Source organism: Lagenorhynchus albirostris, chromosome 3, assembly GCF_949774975.1.
Source record: "Lagenorhynchus albirostris chromosome 3, mLagAlb1.1, whole genome shotgun sequence".
Taxonomy (NCBI): Eukaryota; Metazoa; Chordata; class Mammalia; order Artiodactyla; family Delphinidae; genus Lagenorhynchus; species Lagenorhynchus albirostris.
Genome location: NC_083097.1, coordinates 1,178,238 through 1,194,262, shown reverse-complemented (window position 1 = coordinate 1,194,262; position 16,025 = coordinate 1,178,238). Strand labels below are relative to the sequence as shown.

General features: G+C 51.2%; 3 protein-coding genes across 3 annotated transcripts; 1 reads left to right on the top strand and 2 right to left on the bottom strand.

Moving 5' to 3' along the window:
- Window positions 1-1,453: 1,453 nt before the first annotated feature.
- NDUFS6 (NADH:ubiquinone oxidoreductase subunit S6) lies at window positions 1,454-7,518 on the bottom strand. Its single transcript, XM_060146834.1, has 4 exons — window positions 7,352-7,518; window positions 6,381-6,434; window positions 2,614-2,736; window positions 1,454-1,890 (listed from the first exon to the last, which is right to left on the bottom strand). Exons 1-4 carry the CDS (start codon window positions 7,481-7,483, stop codon window positions 1,825-1,827), a joined length of 375 nt encoding a protein of 124 aa, XP_060002817.1. The 5' UTR covers window positions 7,484-7,518; the 3' UTR covers window positions 1,454-1,824.
- Window positions 7,519-7,779: 261 nt separating this feature from the next.
- Window positions 7,780-9,539, bottom strand: LOC132517933 (collagen alpha-1(I) chain-like). Its single transcript, XM_060145957.1, has 5 exons — window positions 9,266-9,539; window positions 9,073-9,209; window positions 8,751-8,966; window positions 8,178-8,397; window positions 7,780-8,046 (listed from the first exon to the last, which is right to left on the bottom strand). Exons 1-5 carry the CDS (start codon window positions 9,537-9,539, stop codon window positions 7,796-7,798), a joined length of 1,098 nt encoding a protein of 365 aa, XP_060001940.1. The 3' UTR covers window positions 7,780-7,795.
- Window positions 8,983-10,325, top strand: MRPL36 (mitochondrial ribosomal protein L36). Its single transcript, XM_060145976.1, has 2 exons — window positions 8,983-9,081; window positions 9,525-10,325. The coding sequence occupies exon 2, from the start codon at window positions 9,538-9,540 to the stop codon at window positions 9,841-9,843; it is 306 nt and encodes a 101-aa protein (XP_060001959.1). The 5' UTR covers window positions 8,983-9,081; window positions 9,525-9,537; the 3' UTR covers window positions 9,844-10,325.
- Window positions 10,326-16,025: the final 5,700 nt, after the last annotated feature.

Below are 16,025 nucleotides of genomic sequence, written 5' to 3'. Positions count from 1 at the left end.
TTTTAAATCTTATGATCTGCCATGATTTTCCCATTTTCAAATGACTTTTTTGATTTGAAGAAAAATCAACTTGTACCATATTAGAGGAAAAGAGAATGAAAAAATAAATCCTTTCATGTGAAGGAGAAAGGGAAGCATGGGAGAGCTGGGACAAATGGGACAGAATGAGATGGTGGATTTAAATCTAAAGACGTCAGCTGTTGCACTAAGTAGAAATGGACTAAAATGTCCAATTAGGAGATGAAGGACTTTAAACTGGGTAAGAAATCTAAGTATATTTGGTATACAATATACCAAGTACCAATATATTATATATTAGAGAGTATATTGGAGACATAATATTTGGAGATACAATAAAAACATAAAGACACATTAATAGTGAAGAAAGGACGAAGAAAATTAACGTGCAAATACTAAGCAAATGAAGTAGGTGTGGCCCCATAAGGCACAGGCAGAGCAGACTCAAAGGCAGATGTCTTGTTAGAGACAGAACAGTGAACAGGCGCGCCGCAGAAACTAACAGCAGGGCCTCATGCAGCGCCTTAAACAGGGCGCCAAGCCGGAGAACACTGCGAGGCACGCAGACCCCCGGTGGGTGCGAGACTTCAACACGCCTCTGGCGCACTGCGCCCCGCTCCTCGTGAGCAGATGTGAGACACTTCCAGCAACCAGCGGAGACCTGGAGACTCCTTCCATCCCCACCCGCCCCAGCCGCAGGACCCCCAGGACCCCCGACCTCCTTCTCCTCCCACCCTGCCCCCACCTCGCAGACCTGCTTTGCACAGCCAGCCCCCAAGTCCACTAGCTGGGGTCTTGGGCCTGCAGCTCTGGCTCCACGAGAGCCTCGGTGAGCATGCCCTGCGCTCGGGGCCGCACCCCCTCCGTGTCAGCCGGCTCAGGCCGAGGGGCCCCCGCCTCCCCTGCCACGGGCTGGCTGGGGCCCAGGCGTGGCTCCCTGAGTTCTCCACATCCAGTGCTCCTCTGCCAGTGTATGTCATGTTGGTCGTGCCCAGGATTCCTGACTGTTAGAGCCACTTACCACGTCCAGCTTCCAGGGTTGAAGGTGAGATGCCGGACGCCCTTCCGGTAACTCTGCCACTATGGTCATCTCTCCTTTCATCCGGAAGCTGTAACGGTCTTGTCCTCTCTAGCCTCCATGAAATTTAGAGTTTCATCAACTTAGTTTTTATAATCAGAATGTACCCAGTTGTGTCTTTTCTCACCAGTTTTGCTGAGCACCTGGTGTGCCCTGTTATCTGTGGGTTCTCCCTCAGCTCAGGAATCTTCTCTGGTGTAGGTGCCGCTTCCCCACGCCCCCCATGCATCGCTTTTTCCTCCTGGAATTCCCATCACCCCACCAAGCCTCCATTCTCTTCCCGCATAATATTCATTTTTATTTTTGTTATAACACATTGTAATCACTACTGTTTTAAATACACAAATTGTACTTGATTTGGACCATATGTGACAACACCTTCAGATAGGTACTTAACTTCTTGGGATTTAAGACACTGGACGGAGCCTGAGGATCAGATGGACAGAAAGAGTGACAGCAGATGAGTGACGGGGCTGGAGCTGGGCCGGAGCCCGAGCCCCCTGAGCAGCCAGTCCCCCCTGCCCCCGGCCCCCGGATTCTTCCAGCCCCCGCTGTGGTCCCGCGGGTAGAAGGAGCATGTGGCGGGGGCCCGGGAGGGGACGCCACCTTAAGCCACAGTCCCAAGTGAACCTGTGTGACAGAAACAGCTGTGCGCGGCATCCTAGAGAACAACACCCTTTATTCGGCACTAGAGACAGAGTCCGTGCCACCGAGCTGCCCACGCGGCCCTAGTGGCAGGACTGCCGGAACTGCAGGCCACAGTAGCCACACGTCCCCGTCTTCGTTTCTTTGTCCTGGAAAATTCAAAGGGAAAGAGCTCCTATTTCCGTACTCTACGTCAATCCAGAGACAGGTAGACCTCAGACACTAAAAGCAGACACTGGAAACACACAGCCAACCAGGGGCGCCCACGGAGCTCCGGGGCCACTGCCTGACGCAGGACGTGGCTGGGCCGGAGGCCCTGGGTCCAGCCTGCTCCACCCAGACTCGCTGGGATGCAGGCTCCCTGCCCTGGAACACACGGCTCGGTCCCCGTCCCCCTCCTGGCCCTCGAGCAGGGGCCTGGAAGGACTGGAGGGTGGGGCATGGAGCAGAGGCCCACCCCTCAGGGGTGGGGTCCAGCCCGGACACAGCAGCAGGGGCGGGGTGGGTCCTGCCCTGTCGCAACACCACGTGCACCTGAGCTTTCTCCCGAGGCATCCTTCTCTGCTCTAACAGCCAGTGTACTGTTCTCCTTCTCAAAGGCTCTGTGCGTGTAGTTATCAACAACGTAAACGATCACACAGGCACCGACACGAGGGTTCCCTGGGAAAGACAGATGCTTACAAGTCTGAGGGAAAGCAGTGCTGGTGACACTAAGGGCGTTGCACACACGGCACAGTCAAAGCTGCCTTGGACACGCCCTTTGTTCAGCCCCTGTCGTATGGTCTGTGGGCAAGGCCGAGTGGGAGAGGGTGAGGCCAGTGGGGTGAGGACAGGACAGAAGGACGGGGGTCCGGGGACGGATGGCACGTTACCAGGTTTATGTACACTTTGGGGTGGCCCAGGGCGCCCCCCGCGCCGTCACACGATATCACTCGACTCCCAACTTCGCTCACAGGCTGCTCTGCTATCAGGTCGACGGCAAAGTTCTCATTCACCTGGAAAAAGACAGACAGGAGAAGCTCGTACAGACAAGCACAAACACTGGACGCTCTCGTGGAATTTAAATCAACGTAGACCGCCCCCCACATACACGCACACACTGCCGGCAAAGGCTCGTTCTGTACCGTTTCATTCAAATGCTATCAGTGCAGATCCTCAAAATACACAAGTCGTTCCATACGTGTACACACACCTTTACTTCTCATTTGGATAGAATTTCAAACTCACAGAAAAGCTGCAAGAATTACAACAGTGCAAAGAATTCTCCTTTATCTCTACCTGGATTCCCCTGTTAACATCCCGCCCCACGTGCGGCGTCACCTGTTCTCTGCTGGCCCTGCCCCACCCTCCCTCTCACACCTGCACATGGACACACACGCACACACATGCTCTTCTACTCTATCTGCTGGAAAAGACCAGAAGCAGCAGCCGACCCAGGGGCCAGGAGCCACGCTGTCTCCATGACCACTTCACTCTGGGGACCGGGCTCTGAACTAACAGCTGGTTCGGGGTCCCGAGCAGGAAACGTGACAGACGAGGCTGAGCCACGTTGCGACGGAGGGAAAGGCAGCCTCGGACTACAAGGGCTGCTCCACATGGGACACTGGAGCGACGACGGCACCGTAACCACAAAGCACGGAAACACAAGATGCTTGACCCCGCGCTTCCACGGAGATGCGCTAAATCCACTGCCTTCCTTACTGGAAGGAATCAACTCATGACTTTCAAGCTGGTAAATGCAGGGAGAGAGCGACGCATTGCTCCTCCTTCCTCGGGGAGCCAGCTTCTCTCGGTGCAGGTACTCAGCTGGGAGGCACAGAACGTCGTCTGAGCTGAGGAAGCTGGAGATGCTCACCCACAGCAGCCAGAACCGGAACCAGAACCGGAACCGCCACGCATGGCCCGGCAGAAGCCCAACGTTACGGGCAGCGGCTGGACCTACAAAGACCCCAACCTGATCTGACGGGGCTGCGGGATTCCACCCCAGCTGACACACTCAGGGTGCAAAACAGCAAGATCATCTCGAAGGTCCCCATCTCTGGGGGCCAAAGCGTCCACGGGGTTGGAACTCGGTAACAGAGGACAAACACGGTCAGCGGTGGGGCCCGCTCTCCCCCTTCCAGACTCTTCTGCGGACAAGCACACAGACGAGACACTCGGGTGTAAACGCTGCCCGAGGTCGCTGTGATTCCGGCTCCGTGAGTAGCCCCAGTACCTGCTCGTCGCGGGGGTGGGAAGTGCTGGGCCCCGTGAGGCCCGGAGGACCAAGGCCGCGCGGCTGCCCGCTCTGGCATCCAGAACCCCACGTGCACCCAGAGGGGCCCGAGGCCGCAGCGAAGAGAAGAGAACAAGGATCGATCTTCACAAGCAACGGCGGGAGAGGCCCTTAGTTGAGTACAATTTGAGCTCAATCCACTTGCACCCAGGAGCACCGACCGCGGGGCAGAGCCCCCCGCCCGCTGCCACCGAGACACCCAGCGGTGCTGGCGTCCTGAGCCCGCAGGGCGGGGGTGACACTCCTGCTTTTGGAAAGCTGTGTCGGCTAGAGATGATGCCATCCCAAAGCTTTCCCTGGGATTCCTATTTCCGGAAAGGGAGCAGGGAGTGAGGAAGTGCAGCCCCCTCAGAACACACGTGGCTGTGTTGTCCCCACTGCTGTCCGCGCCCGGGGGCCCCGCGCCCCGAAAACGGAGCCCCACAGGGTCCACCCGACCGACAAACACGGCACGACAGCCATGCTAACCAACTTCCGGGCCCAGCACCACCGCCGCCTGAGGACGCCGCGGGCGCCCGTCACTCACGGGCAAGAAACGTCGCCTTTTAATTCCACGTGTGGAACCGCGAAGTAACGAAAATACTTCCATCGCCGCAGAGGAACAGGAGGTCGGCTGGGCCCTTAGCCCCTCCAGTGACACAGGACCGCTGCAGGCCGACGGCTGCCCCTCCCCGGGGGCGGCGGCTGGGCCCCTTCTGCACGAGCACCTCCTCTCCACAAGGCCGGCCCTAGGCCAAGGGCCGTGGGTCCCGGGGCAGGCTCGCTGCGGCCACACGCGGACGCCTCCCACCTTTCCTGCGAAGGCGGATCGGCCGCCCAGCTTCCTGCTCTCCCCGCTCCTCAGACTAAGGGCACGTTCAGCTTATTTCTTAAAATTCACCCAAATGAAACCGTAGAGACAGTAAGATCGGTGGATACGAGACGCCATGCACCTGTCCAAACCCACAGAACGTACGACCCCAAGCGTGAACCTACCACATAAACCTAAACCACGGACTTGAGTTAACACAACGCATCAGTACTCAGCAAGCGTTCAACCCTGTCGCTTCTCACAAAGGCAGCGCACTCAGGCAAGAGGAGAATAACAGGGACGCTGTGGAGGGGGAGGGATATAGGAACTCCTACTCTGTGCAACTTTTCAGCATGCATAAAGGTCTTTTACAACAACAGTCTCTTGGAAACCAAAAAAATTTCAACTACTGAACGCCAAACTTGTGTCGCAAGAATGAAAGCCGGAGAGACCTGCTGCGCATCTTACATGAGCGTGGGCCCCTGGACGCTCACGGTCTCGGACAGGAAAAGGCCCCAGACATCCCGAGCGGGGAGGTCAAGGGTTGCAGCCGGCTCAGGACTGTGGTGAGCTGACGGTCTGAGCGAGGCGACATCACCAGCACTGCCCCCTCCATTCACACGTTACTGGCCTCACGAACTCTGGAATGTCTGGTTCGGTGTTTAAGTTGCTCCCTGATGTCTGTCCCCAGCGAGGGCAATCAGAAACCAGAAGCCACGGTAGAATTCCCAGGAGAGAGGAGTGTGACAGGCTGAGATGGAAAGCCGGGGGCAGGGTCGACCCCAGGGCTTCAGGACGCACCTGCTGGAACTGCTCCATCCAGGGGGCCAGACTCCTCACCCCACGACACCCTCAAAGTGGGAAGTAGGAAACCAGACCCTGGGGATGGACAACGTAACCAAGGTCAAAGGGAGGGGAGATGCGACTTAGGGACAGCTGAGGGTGGCAGGAAGAATCAACAGGCTGCCTGAAGGGGAGAAGTGACGCCAGGTGACTGCTGGGGAGGGGTGCAGGGAGGCCTGAGCCAGGGCGGTGAGGACTCCCTCTGAGGTGGCAGGCACGGGAGAGAGGAAGTGGGAAGAACGCAGGCCACCGAGGCGAAAGGATTCCAGTGTCCAGCGGTTGCACTGGTGTTTCAGACCCACTCAGGGAAGACCCACCCACGTGCTGTCTTCAAAAGTCCCTGAGAGAACCAGCCTAATCTATACGCTGTGAACCACGGAAAACATACTCCAAAAAGTGACTGAAAGAGTAATTTTAAAACATTGATGTGACTCTGCTTTAACCTGAGAGTCTGGCAAGTATAAGGCACAGAAGTGGAAGAAAAGGTCACGCCCATTTACACGTAAGCTAAAACTATACGCACAAGATGTCGTGTTACATGTCTCAGGGGGAAAAAACCAAAACAGAACTGGACGTGTTTAACACGTAGAAGAAATGCAGAATTCCAGAGATTCTAGAGTGCTCACTATCTGGGGAGAATTTACTTAAATTTTACAGATTAGTATTTATTTCTTCTTCGTTATAAAAAGTTTTAGAAAGCTCACCTCTCTTTTGCTAGACCTTTCACTCACCTCTTTCTGACGACCTACAAATCGAACTTTCCTGTAGTCTTCATCGCCATAAACCTGAAAAGAAAAAGACCGTATGCGATTTTTTACGGCCCGATGCTGTATCTTATACCAATCATAAACGTTTCAGGAAAAGTGTTTTCTTAACGTTCAGGCCATTCACGATCACACACACCAGGAGTACGTGTAGTTGCGCACCCAGGGGCATTTTACAGCAGGATTCCTACCGGGACATCAGGCAGTAGTCTGAATTGGAAGTAGCAAAAGGTAGGGAAGGAGCAGAGGAGCGCGGTCCTGGCGGAGGGGGACACCCGCCTTCGACCTCAGAGGCCCCGGAGCTCCCCTCCTCTCTGAACCTGCTCCGTGGTCTTTTCTAACGACACAGGTACTCACTCTCTCATCTTTGGGCTGCGGATCACAGCCTAGCGCCGTGTTTGTATTTCGGTAACTCGACAGCGGACCCGCGAGTTACTACAATGTGGTATTCAACATTGCACAAACACGAGGAGATCGGACGCACAGAACTGGTCATTTCTGACTCCACCGGCGTGCTCCCCACAGTAACCAAGGGGCTACCCCGGGATAACAGTCTTGGATCCGAGTTCGCTGCGAGGATGAGGCCACAGTGGCTGCAGACAGCCCCTCGGTACCCCTGCGGGTAGTGGGCCCGGGGCCCCGGACGGAGGGGGAGATCGAGGACGGGACCGCAGGCGCTGGGTCTGGGGCGTCTGGGGCACTGGGGGGCTGGACTACGGGTACGGGGCTCGGGGCCCCGAGGGACTGGACCGTGGGACCCGGGTGCTGAGCCGGGGGAAGAGGAGGGACCGGGGTGCTGGGCGACTGGACCACGGGCACTGAGCTTGGGGCACACGGGGCACCGGGGCGCTGGACCCCGGGGACACGGAGGCCGAGCCGGGGCTCCGCCCACCTGGGCGCCCCGAGCGGGAGGGCGCTCTCCACGCCGCAGGGGTTACCTGGCCGGTGTGCGTGACCTTCTCCCCGGCCGGCGAGGTCTGCACCCCGAAGCACCTGGCGGCCCCGGCCAGGCTCCGCGCCGCCGCGCCTCCCCGGCCCAGCAGCCTGAGGAAGGTCACCGCCGCCGCCATCTTTCAGGCTGACCTTCGCCCCCGCGCACCGACGCGCCGAGCGCCGACGCATGCGCACGGCGTCCGCAGGCCCCCCCACACACACACCCTCGGCCCGGATTTACCTCGCCCGGCAAGGCGCGCACGCGCGGTGCGGTCAGGCAGGTGCGGCCGGCTGGTGCAGCGGCGGGCGGGGGCTCAGCCCGAATAAGGGGGGACGCTCCGCGCAACCTTAGCACTTAGTGATGCTCCGCTTACCAGGGGCAGGGCAGGGGAGGATGGAAACGGAAGATGCAGTGCTTACCTTCGATGGTAACGGATAATCATGGGGAGTTACATGTTGAATGTTGTGAATGTTGGAGATGAGTCCTTGCTTAGAGGAAACTGGAAGTACATCATGTTGGACAGAGCGCATTTCTTTGTGGTTCTGGGGTTTCTGCAGCAGAGCCCAATGAAACTGCCAGTAAAGCGCAGCCGATGGCATCCCTCATGCAGGTTAGCCCCGAAAGGCCCGCTGCTCTGGAGCACACCTCGCGGTCCCGGCCCTGCTTCTCTCCTGCCCCTCATGGCCTCCTCCAAACGGCCTGTGCAGAGACCCGTCGGGATGGTCAGCTCACGGCCAGCCCCCGATGGGCGAGGGCGGTGGGCACAGGGAGCAGTCCCAGAGCTGGGGTGGAGTCGCGCATCCCACTGCCCAGGAGCTGAGGGCACCCACAGCCTGGACTCCAGGGCGGTGTGGCGATGAGAGGCGACAGTGCCCAGAATACCTCCCGGATCGGAAAGGTGTCCACGGACGCATGCTCAGAGGCAGGCCCGAGCTCACGTGGGCAGGGGCCACAGCTTGCAGCCGGGTCAGGGGTGCGCGTGCGGTGCCAGGGCGGCGCGCAGCTCACCTTCGTGTGCGTGGAAAGTAGTTGTGTCCACGCAGACACAGCCTGGAAAGACATGCGTGGCGATTTCACTGTGGAATCTGGGCAGTGGGTACGTGGGTGTTCGCCATCAGTGTCTTTTAACTTTTCTCTGTGTTTGAAAGTATGTTGGAGGAAATAAATTTAACTGCAGTCAGTTAGAACCAAGGCCTATTTCCATGCGTTCCCCTGAGCCTCGACACATTTCTCCCAGGATGTCCACTTAATACAAACATGAGGTTTTTCTAGATTTTGTTTTGACATTGATATTTATCAGCTTTTTAAAAAGTCTACTTGGTTGTGACTTCTTTTTCATTCAAAATACCTACTTTTGTTCCCATTTTTCATCCCTCCCCCGCCCCCGGGAGCGCCCCCCAAACCTTAGCCGCCCGGTGGCCCACAGGGCTGGGGGAGTCCCGGGAGGAGGGCGCAGGGTCCCGGGAGTGGGGGCGGGCTGGGTATGCAGGGGACCGGGGAGGGGAAAGGCAAGCAGCCGGGGAGGAACCCGGCGCTCCGCGACTCCCGCACCCACGTGGCTCCGCCTCTGCGCCCAGCCCCGAGGGGACCGCCACGTGACCCTGCTGCCATCTTCCTTCCTGGCGGACACTCCGGGCGACGGCATCTCCGCCCCACTGCGCAGGCGCTGCCGAGGGCGCAGGCGCAGGGCCTGGCGAGGCGGGCTGCAGGCGGGCCCGGACTCACTCTTTCCAGGTGGGGGTCGTCGGGTGTTCCGGGGGTCCCGAGGGGCAGGGGAGGCGGCGGGGGTTCCGGGCTCAGGAAGGGCGCGTTCTGGGGACCCCTGGCCTCGGCTTGCCCGGGTGGGACGCGGGCGGAGGTCACTGCGGTGGGAAGCGGCCGCACGGGTGATCCCTTCTAGCCGGGCACCGTTCCGGACCTCGTGTCCTCTGCTCCAGCCCGCGGCCCGGCCGCCACGGGGTCACGTGGACGCGGGCCTCGTCTGGCCCCGGCGGCCGGGTGGGGGTCTCGGCGCCGGGCGGAGACACGGTGCCGCTCGCCGCTCTCGTGCCCTCCCGGGGGTCGCGCAAATTCCCGGACCCGCGGCTTGTGTCCCGAGGGCAGGGACGTGGGGAAGGAGGTTTTCTCGGGGGCAGGAGCCACCGGCAGCTGTGACAACTTTTCCTCTTTCTCCCTAGATCCAGCCGCGACATGGCCACCGCTCTCCTAAGGAAAGTGGTTTCCGCCGTGGGCCCCCTGCTGCACCTGGGTGGCCTCCCGCTCTCCTCTCTCGCGCCGTGCCACCCGCGCGCCTGCCGTCAGGTCGGTGCGCCCCCCAGCCCGGCGGCCGCGCTCCTCTCCGCGCGCCTGGTACTCGGCCTGCAGCAGCCAGCCCTGGGCTTCAAGACCAAGGGCGTCCTCAAGAAGCGGTGCAAGGGCTGCTACCTGGTCAAGAGGCGCGGGCGTTGGTTCGTCTACTGCAAGACCAACCCGAAGCACAAGCAGAGACAAATGTAGCCCTCGGGCTGGGAAATCCCTGCCCGGGAGACGGTGCTGCCTCGTCGAAAGGAAAATAACAAGTAAACATTGTGTAGCCTCGGTTCTGCTGACCTTCGGGTGTTGTGGACTCTGCGGCCTGCGTCTCACCTCCTTGTGGCTCGGGATCCAGCCAAGCCTGAGACCCACCTGGGAACGTGTCCTTCTTAGCTCCTGCGCAACCTGTGTTTGCGCTCGGGCAGAGGACCGAACATCGGAGGGAGGGAAAGCTGGCTTTATCCCACGTCAGAATGCAGGTTCTTTAGAAGACCACCCTGTGCGTCGGCTCTCTCTCGGCCCTGTCTCTGCGTTCAGCCACACTGCTGCTTCCCTGTGGATTCAGACACGTGTTCTCAACATTCCCATCTCCAGGATAAGCAGGGAAGGCCGGGATAGCAGTCTTTAAGTCAAGGGAAATTTAACTTGTTTATACATATATAAAGGTATCTTGGGCATTGATTAAATACGTTTGTCATCCTTAGTCTGAGACTTGAGAAGTGTGTGCGCCCACGTGTGTCCATGGGTGCAGTGTGCATGCATGTATGAACTGCTGTGTGCAGTGTATGCATGGGTGCAGTGTGTGTGCAGTGGGTATGAGCTGCTGCTGTGGACTCTGCAGACTGCGACCTGGAGCCAGTGGTACGCAGTGTCCTGGTGTCGCCTGTCACGGGGTCACAGCCTGATGAGTTTTTGAATCATCCTTCTCTCCTGGGCTTATCAGCCTCTGTTTGATCTAAGATAAGAGCATGACCAAACCCCTTGCAGCTCATCTACTTCCCGATACCTGGATGGACCAAAATTTAGAACCCTGAGATTGCAGCACAACAAAAAAGTCGGTTTAGGTCAGAAGGCAGCAAATTACAATCCACAGGCCAGATCCAGCCTGCAACCCATTTTTGTAAATAAAGCTTTATTGGAAAACAGCCATGCCATTCATTTATGTTTTGTTAAACCTACAGCAGCCAAAGTAGTAGCTGAGTAGTTATATCAGAGACCTTATGACCTGGAAAACCTAACATATTTACTATTGGGGCTGTATTTTCAGGAAAAGAGTGCCAATCCCCTGTTTAGATCATTAAATAAGTTTCGTATCCTAGGATTTGACTTCACTATGACACAACCTACCAGAAACACTTCATGTTTTCTCTATTATCCATATAGTGAGAGAAATCTTTGTATATATTGGCCAGGAACGAATAGAATCTGAGATTTAAATACTATTTATAATAGCACCAAAACCATGATATATTTAAATAACAAGATTAGGCACATTCTGTATACTTAGAATTGTAAAACACTTGGAGAATTCAAATAAAATCTAAATAAAATGTTGACATTAGAAGACTCTATGTCAGTTCCATCCAAATGGGTCTACAGACTCAATGTAATCCTGATTTTTATACGATTTTGTACAAAAGGCCACGGTTCTTCAAAATTTTATATGGAAAGGTAAAGCAAATAAATAGCCAGAAGAATTCTGAAAATGAAGACCTGGAGGATGCACACTCCCTGATTTCAAGGCTCACCGTACATAAAACCGCAGCAGTGAAGACGGTGTAGTACCTGTGAACGTGTACACACAGCCCAATAGGACCCTGCAGAGTGCTCAGAAATGGACCCACACATATGTGCCTAAATGATTTTCGAAACAGGATTAAAGGCAATTCAATGTAGAAGGGATAGTCTTTTTTACACATGATTCTAGAAGACTGGATTTCCATATACACAGAAGAAACTCCACACCTTTCACCTTATACAAAGCTTAACTAAAAATAGACCCTAGGCCTAAATGTAAAGCCCAATACTATAAAAGCATGGGAGGACTTACATGTGAATTTGGGTTATGCAAAGACATTATGCAAAAGCGTGATCCATGAGAGAAAACACTGTTAGATTAGTTCTCATCAAGGTTACTATCTTCTGCTCTTCAGAAGACACTGTTAAGTAAATGAAAAGACAGGGCAAAAACTAGGAGAAAATATCTGCAAAACACATTTCTGATCAAGGAATGGATCTATAATATATAAAGAAATCTGAAACTCAATACTAAGAGAACAACCCAATTAGAAAAGGGCAAAAGACTTGAAGAGATTTTCACAAAAGAAAATGTACTAATGAAAAGGAAGCACATAAAAAAGATGCTCAGCACTAGATTCTAGTGAAAAGCAAATGAAAACCACAATGAGACGGCACCCCTGCCTATTAGAACGGTTAGCAAATAGGCGAAGTCAATCAATGGTGAGCATTGTAGCAACTGTAACTCAGTAAAAATTAGTACAGCCGTGTTGGAAACACTTTGGCCCTTTCTCATGAAGTTAAATATTCAATTATTTAGCAATCTCATTTCTGGGTATTTGTCCAAGAACAATGGCAACTTTTGTTCACAGTAAAACCTTTATGTGAATGTTTATAGTGGTTTTACATATAAATGAAAAAAAAAACAACAAACTTACCACATGTCCTTCAGGTGGTAAATGGATGAACCAGCTGTGTACATCCTTACTCAGCAGCAAAAAGAAAGAACTACTGGTAGAAATGAAAACACGGGTGAACTCAAATCCATTATTCTGACTGATGGAAGCCTGGACTCAAAAAGCTACACATTTTATGACTCCAAGGGTATGACATCATGGAAAAGCCAAAATTATAGGGACAGACAGTTGATCTGTTGGCAGGAGCTGGGGATGGGGACAAGGGATTGACTACAAAGGGACATGAAGGAATGCTTTTGGGTGATGGAATATTCTACAATTTGATTATGGTGGTGGTTTCATGACTGTACCTGCCTATAAAACTCATAGAACTATACACTAAAAGTGAGTGTTTTACTTGAGGTAAACTGCACCTCAATAACACTTGCAAAAAAAAAAAAAATACCCAAATGGAATTTCTGGAGCAAATGGAACTCAAATAAATAAAGACAACAACATCAAGAAACAAAAGCAAACAATGGAACTCAGTGAGCTGTGGGAGAATAGCCAGCATTCTAGCCTAAGTGGAATTGCAGTCCCGGGAGGGTTGAGGCAGGAAAAAAATAGTTGAAGAAAAAATGACCAGAATGTTTCTGTATTTGGTAAAACCAATAAACCCACAAATCCAAGAAGTTTAACAAACTCCAATCAGGAGAAACATAAAGAAAACTACATAATAGTACATCTTTATCAAATTGCTAAAAATCAGATAAAGAGAAAACCTCAACTTCAGAAAAAAAAAAAAAAAAGACTCATTCCTCATAAAGAGAAAAAAAATAAGAATACTGTAACACCTGACTTCTCATCAGAGACCATGCAGGCCAGAAGACAATAAAACCTCTCCAAAGTTCTGGGGAGAACTGCCAATCTAGAAATCTATATCCACTGAAAATATCTTTTGAAAAGGAAGGTGGGAGACAAGACTTGTTCTGATAAACCAAAGCTAGGAGAATTCAGATGGAAATGTAGATCTACATGAAGAGATGAAGACAGCCAGAAGTAGTAACTATTTAGATAAACATAAAAGATATTTCCCTTCATTTAAACGTCCTTTGAAAGATAACTGTTTAAAGAAAAGTAGTAGCAACATCTTGTGGTATTTTTGACGCATGTAGTTCTGACACATGTAACCACAACAGCACAAAGGATGAGAACCTGCTCTCCTAAGGGTCTCACTCCAATCCTGACCTGGTAAGTCGTGTTTAAAGGCAAACTGTGATGTCACAGTTTTATACTGTAAACACTAGACCAACCACTAAGAAAATAAAACAAAAAGACATATGTAGTAAGTCAATAATGGAGAAAATACAAAATATTAAAATATCCAATTAATTTAAAATAAGAAAGCTGGAGTGGTTTCACTAATCTTTGTCAAAATAGACTTTTGATCACCAGCTATTACCAAGTATAATGATAGAGGGGTTAGTTAATCAAGAACAGATAACAATCCTAAATGTCTACGCATATATAATAACAGAGCTTCAAAATACATAAAGCAAACATTTATAGAACTGCAAGGAAGGATAGGCACATCCAAAATTATGGTTGGAGACATCAATACTCCTTTCTCAATAATTGATAGAACACGTAGATTAAATAATAATAAGCATGCAGATTTGAACAATACTATGAATCAACTTAGTCTAATTGAGATTTATAAAACACTCCCCCTGAATATCAGCAGAATAGGTTTGTTTTTGGGGGTTTCTTTTTAGGTTCAGGCAGAATATATACCAAAATTGACCATATTCTGGGTCAATGAATTTCAAAAAATGAACGTCTCAGTGAATTTCAGAAGATTGAAATTATAAAAAATATGTCCTGATCACGATACTAAACTAGGATTTAATAACAAAGATATCTGGAAAATCACACAAATACTTGGAAACAAACTAAACAGCACAATTCTAAATAACCCACGGGTCAAAGGAGGATTAGAAAGGTAAAGTAGAACTGGACAGGCATGAACACACAGCACATTGACACGTGTGGAAAGCAGTTACTTACAGGGAAATGTATAGCATTCCATGCTTACATTAGAAAAGAAGAAAGGACTCAAAACAATGGTCTGATTTTCTACCTGAAGGAACTAAAAAAGAGCAAATGAAACCTAAAGTAAGTAGAAGGAAAGAAATACTAAAAAACAGAAATCAAAGGGATAAAAAAAAACGGAATAGCAATGGGGAAAATGAACCGAAAGGCTGGTTCTTTGAAATGGGCCGTACGAAAAACCTCTGGCTGGTCTGATCAAGAAAAAAGGGAGAAGACACCAAGTATCAATATCAGAAATCTTAATTGTGGTTACTGCGTACACTTGTTGAAACTCATCAAACCAGTCAATTTTATTTTATGCGAATTATATCTTTTAAAAAAACGGATTGAGAAAAATACGAGGCTTATATCTCTCCGTCCTGCGCCCAAAGCCCCAGATCCAGGTCCGTGTGTTGGAGTCAGATGTCTAAGGTTAAAAACTCTGCCAGGAAGACCTAATTCGACATCTCTCCAAAGAAGACATACAGACGGCCAACAGGCGCATGAGAAGATGCTCAGCCTCACTAATTACCAGATGCTGATCAAAACCACAGTGAGGTACCACCTCACACCGGTCAGAGTGGCCACCGTCAAAAAGTCTACACATAGCAAATGCTGGAGAGGGTGTGGAGAAAGGGAACACTCCTTCACTGTTGGTGGAATGTAAACGGGTGCAGCCACTACAGAGAACAGTAAGGAGGTTCCTCGAAAAACTAAAAATAGAGCTACCATATGATCCAGCAATCCCACTGCTGGGCGGATATCTGGAGAAAACTATAATTGAAAAAGATACATGCACCCCAGTGTTCGTTGTAGCACTATTCACAATAGCCAAGACATGGAAGCAACCTAAATGTCCATCAACAGAGGAATAGATAAAGAAGGTGTGGTACATTTATACAATGGAATAATACTCAGCCATAAAAAAGAACGAAATAATGCCATTTTCAGCAACATGGATGCAACTAGAGATTATCATACTAAGTGAAATAAGTCAGCCAGAGAAAAACAAATATCATATAACATCACTTATATGTGGAATCTAAAATGAACTTATCTATGAAACAGAAACAGACAGACATAAAGAACTGATTTGTGGTTGCCAAGGAGGAGAGGGGGTGGGGGAGGGAATAACTGGGAGTTCGGGATTAGCAGATGCAAACTATTACATTTAGGATGGATAAACAACAAGGTCCTACTGTATAGCACAGGGAACTATACTCAATATCCTGTGATAAACCATAGTGGAAAAGAATATATATATGTATCTGAATCTCTTTGCTGTACAGTAGAAATTAACACAACATTGTAAATCAACTATACTTCAATAAAATAAATTTTCAAAATTTAAAAAAGTTTAAAAACAATTTTAAAAAATTAAAAAACAATTAAAACACAATTAAAATTTTCAAAATTTAAAAAAAAATTTTAATTTTTAAAAATTAAAAAATTAAAATTAAAAAACAAAATTAAAAAAATTTAAAAACAACTCTGCTGGGAAGGAAGTGTCTGGGGACTCCTGGGTGGGAACAGTGGGCTGGGTGCACATGTGGGGCTCTTGGAAGCAGGATCGCTCTGGAGCACAGGGCTGGCGGCCCCATGGGCACAGCAGCAGGGGACAATCTAGAGACATTACCCTGGAGCAGACCCAGCACCCCTCCC

Bases quoted from the DNA above. Each gene is read 5' to 3' on its own strand.
- NDUFS6 (XM_060146834.1), bottom strand. From the start codon at position 7,483: ATGGCGGCGGCGGTGACCTTCCTCAGGCTGCTGGGCCGGGGAGGCGCG. The intron at 6,435-7,351 runs GTAACCCCTGCG...TTTTCTTTTCAG, and splicing joins AGGTCACGCACACCGGCCAG to GTTTATGGCGATGAAGACTA. The intron at 2,737-6,380 runs GTGAGTGAAAGG...GTCTTTTTCCAG, and splicing joins TTGTAGGTCGTCAGAAAGAG to GTGAATGAGAACTTTGCCGT.
- MRPL36 (XM_060145976.1), top strand. From the start codon at position 9,538: ATGGCCACCGCTCTCCTAAGGAAAGTGGTTTCCGCCGTGGGCCCCCTG.
- LOC132517933 (XM_060145957.1), bottom strand. From the start codon at position 9,539: ATGTCGCGGCTGGATCTAGGGAGAAAGAGGAAAAGTTGTCACAGCTGC. The intron at 9,210-9,265 runs GTCCGGAACGGT...TTCCCACCGCAG, and splicing joins GCTGGAGCAGAGGACACGAG to TGACCTCCGCCCGCGTCCCA. The intron at 8,047-8,177 runs GTGGGTGCCCTC...GTCTCTGCACAG, and splicing joins ACCGCCCTGGAGTCCAGGCT to GCCGTTTGGAGGAGGCCATG.